Genomic DNA, 6,645 nt, shown 5'->3' on the forward strand with positions numbered 1-6,645 from the left:
TGCTAAAAGTGGTGTAAGACCATACTCATTCACTCAGTCTAGGCGTACGTAATTAGTCCATTGTGATGTTTATAAGCCATTTTGAAGTCCTCAAGAACTTTTAGTCTTTCTGACTGAACAATAATTGTAAAATGACCAAAATATTTTGTCATTTTGTGAAGTGAAAATTTCAGGTATCTTAAACATTGACTGATTTTACACATGCACTCTAACATACATTTGTTCCAGGGTTTAATACAAGATACAGTAACTACTGAGTTACGGTTAGATCTAATACATAGATACAACCTTATTAGACGAAATCATTTCAATATCAAAAGAATTACAAACACAAGTTAACAGTGGAATGACAGCAATGTACATAAAGGTGTGTGTTACCGAATCACGCATAGATGTGTGTGTGTGTGTGTGTGTGTGTGTGTGTGTGTGTGTGTGTGTGTGTGTGTGTGTGTGTCTGCTTGTACTGGTCTGGTGAGGTGAGGTGAAATTGGGTTTAAGATAGCGTCCAAGATTATTACACTTATATAACGACAACATGCGTGCACGTGTGTGTGTGTGTGTGTGTGTGTGTGTTTGTGTGTGTGTGTGTGTGTGTGTGTGTGTGTGTGTGTGTGTGTGTGTCTGATTGTTCTAGTCCGGATTGATGCCGATTTATAGTGCTAGCCCACTGAGATACCATGCTGCAGGTTAACATGAATACCCCACTCAGACACTGTATACTGACTCCGAGCCGACCAGTCCTTGTTTTAGCCCCTTAATGCCGAGCGCCAGACAGGGTAACAACAAGCACCTTCTTTTAACGTCTTTTGGTATGACGCGGACGGGGATCGATCCCGGACCTTCCGCTCTCCGGGCGGACGCTCTACCACTAGAGGTCGGTACACGTAGGTGGTCTACATGAAACTAGATAAAATGTGGAGATGAGTAATGTCATATATGTTTTCGCTGGATATTGTGACATTCTGCGTACTTACACGGGGGAAATTTGCGAATTAAGTGGATGTGTGGTTAGAAATAGGAGAATTTGTATTTGAGTCGAGAAAGAAAATAGATAATTGCTCTTATTTCAAGTTTCCGCTTCCCACTTCATTGGAAAATATACATGCTCCGTACACAAGTACCTAAATACCCACATCCCAATACTAACGCCTCAATCAGGGCAATGTGTGTGGTGGCATGGAAATATATACAGTATGGAACTGAATAATGACAAATGTGTTTGAGACATTCTGCGTGCTTACACGTGAGAAATTAATGAAATAAGTGAATAAATGGTTAAAAATAAGGAAATGAATTTACTGATGTCAACTACTTTATTACGAGGAACACAATGTTGAGGAGTATATACTCACTCCTTCATCAGGTGTTCCTCATAATACAGATGTTGGCATTCATAAATTCTCTTCCTTGTGAGTATCACTTTTAAATGCCTTTTAAAGGCTGGGTTAGAAATAGAATATATATTTGAGTGTAAAACCTAAAGAGATGATGCAAACTTGACTTTATCGGTATTAAATATAATTACCATTTAAAAGTAATATTTGTACTAAAATTCACTTTAACGAGGCAATGAAACATTAATCTATCATCATTCAACCCTGCACAGTTATTAATTATCCACATGAAAGTGACCTTCCTACTTCACATGTCTGTACATCATTTGCTTGATAACGGTGTAAGTATCTTCACCGAAACGATGCAGTCATAGAAATATCCTTATAACTATCTCTCTTGTTCATCATGCCATTAGTTAACCTCTTTAGTTGTAAGCATACTACAGTGAACTTTTGTATCAATAAAAGCGACAACGCCCTTTCATTATTCACAGGAATTCTCTGTCTAAACTGTCGATAGTACGATTCCGACAATATGGTGAGCATGTGTTTATGAATCCCTATCAAATAGTGATGATACCAGGTGCTGCGAAAACATGTGCAATCTTCTATGTGAAATACACATTGCGATCTTCTTGGCTTGGTGGTGTTGGGAACTTGGGGTCTGCAGTAATAATATTCATGATATTCTTCAATGTGCACTTTAAGGGCGTTTGTGAAACCCTATACAAAATCAGGGGAGTCAAACTATGCATATTATGCTATCTAAGGTAAACTATTGCACGATATATTTGTTATCCCCGTTCTTCATCCAGACTTCCTCTATTAACATTCACACTGGTTCTTCCACAATTTTGTTCATCATGGCTGCAATGTCGGCCGTATTGAAAATTAGATTCGAAACTAATTCAGATGACGTGATTAGTGGGAAAAGGCATGTAAAGCTTGGGTGAGTGAGTGTGTTGGGTTTAACGCGGCTTTTAACAGTACCCCAGTTATATCAGGGTGTTTAAAGCTTGGGATTCCTTGGAATGACTTCTTTCTAAACGTTCGTCCACACATCCAGTAGTGCCCTTGTCAATGTAGTGTTGTTGGTCTTCAATGGTCTTTGTTTTCCCATATGTTATAAATTATGCCATAATTTAGATATTATTGCCTTAAGTATCTAGAAGGAACTTCAAAGATATGTTTCCTTCACACATCTTCTTAAGTTGGTTGAACTTTTGGCATGACTCTTAAACCTTTAGACTGAATCGAATGCTCCATACAAAAACAGGATCCATACAAAAAGATCTATTACTGGGTCCAGCAAATGTACCGCCATATCCTGGTCTCAAAGATTAACCATAATCCTTAATACCATCAAGGAAGGGCTTCCTGTATTTCCAAATAAAGTATTTGAGACAAGTGGAATTAGTACCAAAACTTCAAACTATTAGCTTGACTTTCTCAGAAAAGAACAAACTTCAATTCTGTCAAAACATTTGATTTTTCAACTTTGTACACCATTATCTCACACGGCAAACTTTTAGAAATAATCCATTCTTTGATCCATGGGGCGTTTGTTACAAAACAAGAAGTGTATCTTCAGCTTTAGGTATATCAATGATCTGATATCATTCAATTTCCTTCAAATAGCCACGTCCCTTCCACTGATTTACCCACCTGAACTAGAAATAAAGGATACCACCTCATATGTTTCATATTTAGATCTATGCATAAACGTTCAGAGTGACAAAACGCTCTCCACAAGACTGTATGACAAGAGGGATGATTTCACCTTTTCCCATTATATCAAGCAATATTCCTGTAGCCCCAGTCTTTACATTTCACTTTTGAGGTACAATCGAGTATGATCTTTCTACTTGGATTTCAAGGAAGTTGTTTGATCAAAGTTACATCATAAAAGCCCTCTGTAAAACTTTTGAAAAGTTTTGAGGTAGACAAGTGGAGGACATTCGACGCACAGATGACAAAAATTATCTCGAGGAATGTTATTCCCTATCTTTACTTGTACCATAATATATGTTCCCGTATTTTTTCAGGGAAATATTTTTGACTTGCCTTTGCATGTTTTTGTGACTGGTGCCACCGTTTGGGCAGTAGAACCTCACCTTCTCGTGATCACTTGGTATAATCACTATTTGATGGTGATTTATGATATCATGATTTCGGCGGAATCCTAAATCGATTCTGCAGATATTTCTTATGGATATGGAAAGGGTTTTGTCGCGTTTATATATACCATTATTTCTTTAAAATGTTAAAACTGCGTAAGAAATAAGATATTGTTTGCGTCATTGCTAACAAACAGTACTGAGATGCAAATACGCTCTAAGTAGAACCCCAAATTCAGTGAATCCAGGATTCAAACCCATGACTCAGGAGATCAAAGGGATGGGACCCCTGATAACCTTCTCAGTCAGCCATACGTATATCAATCATTTAACATGTCATTATGGTGACATTTCTAAAATCTACATTTGATATTTCTCAGTAGTATCAAGAATTGCCCCCAAATACAAAACGCCAACGTCAGAGTATAATCAGTGTCGATTATCTGCCGAAACAGATTCTTGACCAATGTCCAGTAAAAAAGGAAGTTTTTGTTAACTTACGCTGTATAAAAGTACGCCCGCTATACTAGGGTGGCCTGTAAACAATCGAGTCAGTCCAGAGCTTGTAGACCAGACAATTCAGCGACACGATAGTGCGTTTACTGATGTTATTGAAACTAAAAATAATAAATGTACAAGTGCAGAGATCCTTCTGCTTACAAAGAAAGAATCACAAAAGAAATACTATTATGAAACTCAGGGATTTAATATCTACGCAGTTCAAATAAAACATACGTCAACGATGGGTGATGGGTGTAACATAATTTGAGAATCAACAATGAGATATTATACATCATCTATCCTGAGTGAGTGATTGCTAGACGCTCATGGCGAGTTACAGCATGGACAGGTAATCTGTAATCCCGAATTACTCAGTATCAGTTTAAAAAAGAAAATGAAGGTAAATCGTAAAAAATTTCAGGGTTACTGAGAAAATCTTAACTGAAGCCAGCAAATTGCTCAGATGACGTAATATTATCAATTTGTTACGACATGAACAATGGATGACGTCAAAGTGTATGTTTTAACAATTAAGCACTGTGGCTTCATCAACTGGCCAATCAACATTCAGAATCACTAAAATGTTTTTGTGATTATATCAGAAAGTGGTGTCACACGATATCTCAACATTTAGGTGTAATGTCCTCCTCTCCTGCATCTTGATACTCTAACACTGCATCTATGTAGTCCACAGCCAGTTTCCCTGCCCAGGATTCAAGCTTGTAGTTCTCTATGAATCCACAGTGACCACCCTTCTCTGTCGTCACCAACATCCAGTTAGGCCGCTGGAAATGATCATAGGGTATGTTGCCAGCAACACAGATCGGATCGTCCAGACTGTTGATACACAACACAGGGGAGACAACTGAATCAACGTTAGCCATTGGGTCGTTGTGCACCCACATGTCCTCAGCGTTCTTGAACCCATGCATCTTGAAGTAAAGGTGACCCTCAAATTCTTCTATAGACTTTGAATTGTAAACAGCTTTGATGTCCACAACTGGCTTCAGAATATGCTCGTTCGGTTTAACCAAAGACGTTTTCAGCATATATACTATAAATTTCTCATATACGGTGATCATGGACTCAAATTCAGGTAGATCGAATCCCGACCCAATGAATACAGAGGGGCCGATGTACGACCTCCCAGCGTACTCACCCAAATACCTACTCAGTATAGCCGTTCCTGCGGAGTAAGCAACGCCAGCCATGGCAGTATTAGGGAACTTCCGGTGAATATGCTCCACACAGTATCGAAAGTCACTTGTTTCCCCAAAGCACTGGAGACGCGGTGTTGTGAGTAAGGAACCACAATGACCGCGCCTGTTGAACACTACAACTCTGAATCTCCCGGCCGCTATCTTGCACACATTGCTAATACCCCCCTTCCCTCCCCCCACCCCTGGAATTACGACCAACACGGGACTTGTGTCCGTCAGACACGCCTCGTTGTCCAACCAGTCAAGAGAAACGAGACCACCGTCCGGTAAATGTACGTTTTCTCTCTTGTAGTTCAGAGGCGAGAACTCCAGGCAACAGATAATTGTATGTACATGTCTATTGCCGAGTCCCCACGGCGGGGTGTAAGGTTCTTTCAGCCGTGGTACTTTATTTATAATGTACTCGTGGAGTTTGGAATCACCATAGAACAGCTTCGGTGTAGACTTCCTTCGTCGGAACCCAGCATAATAGGTGTAGACGGCAAGACAACCGACGCAAAGGACCACAAATATCATCTCGACCCTTGTGAGAGAAACAGATCTGATTTGCAATATCTATATCGACAAAAGTCGACTGTCCAACGGCGGCGTTTTCCGATGTTAATATAGTAACGGTTTAATGGCGTCGGCGTCAATACTAATTTGATGATAATTGGCGTGCTTCCATTATGAATAACAGACGTTTTCACACATGCACAGCACGTGGACGTGATGATAATTGTTATGTTCCTGTAGAGACAATGCTGTCCTTTAACGTTATGATGGCTGTACCCATTCGCAATATCAATGTATTGTGCGGATTCAATTTCAGTGGCCATTTACCCACAGCATTTTAATTAAAGGTAAAATTATGACAGTAACAGACAAATGTTCATGCTAGTTTCAAAAGTCCAGGGGTCCGTTCCACAAAGCGACCTTCGCGCTCAGGTGATCGTAACGACTGACGACTTCTTGGCATCAGTATTAATTAAGTGATTAAAACTCTCCACTATGTACGTGCCAATCGATAGATTCAACTTTAAGCAAATGATATTTTCCACTGCCATTTTTAGATCTTTAGGGTCACTGCTGCGTCCAATCAGGTTGCAACTCTCTATTATATTTAACGGTAACTCATTAGTTATTGTACCTTGTACACAGAGACAGATCAAACTCGATCTAAGTTATGGAAAGTAGAAATTACATTTTTATTTCAAACACATCTGTGGAGCTACCTCAACCACTATGCATACAGATCATAAGAAAGATGATTCAATCACGTTGGTATTGGTGTATAAAGTCAAACAGATTTATACAAACACAGCGTGATGCAGAGCTTCATCATCCAAGCACATCAATCAGCATAATAATGTTGAAAAATGTTTGGACCACAGTGCTAAATTGAAATAGTCCCTTCATTTTGGAAAACAGATTTGGCGAAATAGTACGTGAAACAAAGCCGTTCCAGTGCCTGGTTTGCATTGCGCTTCTTGT

The 6,645-nt window shown here is 39.3% G+C and overlaps 1 protein-coding gene across 1 annotated transcript; it reads right to left on the bottom strand.

Annotated features, from left to right (window-relative positions):
• Nucleotides 1-4,575: 4,575 nt before the first annotated feature.
• Nucleotides 4,576-5,688, bottom strand: LOC139456126 (phospholipase ABHD3-like). Its single transcript, XM_071237659.1, has one exon. The coding sequence runs from the start codon at nucleotides 5,686-5,688 to the stop codon at nucleotides 4,576-4,578; it is 1,113 nt and encodes a 370-aa protein (XP_071093760.1).
• Between the last annotated feature and the right edge of the window lie 957 nt (nucleotides 5,689-6,645).

The sequence above is a fragment of the Haliotis cracherodii genome, unplaced genomic scaffold (assembly GCF_022045235.1).
Source record: "Haliotis cracherodii isolate W230 unplaced genomic scaffold, xgHalCrac1.p SCAF_11, whole genome shotgun sequence".
Classification (NCBI taxonomy): domain Eukaryota; kingdom Metazoa; phylum Mollusca; class Gastropoda; order Lepetellida; family Haliotidae; genus Haliotis; species Haliotis cracherodii.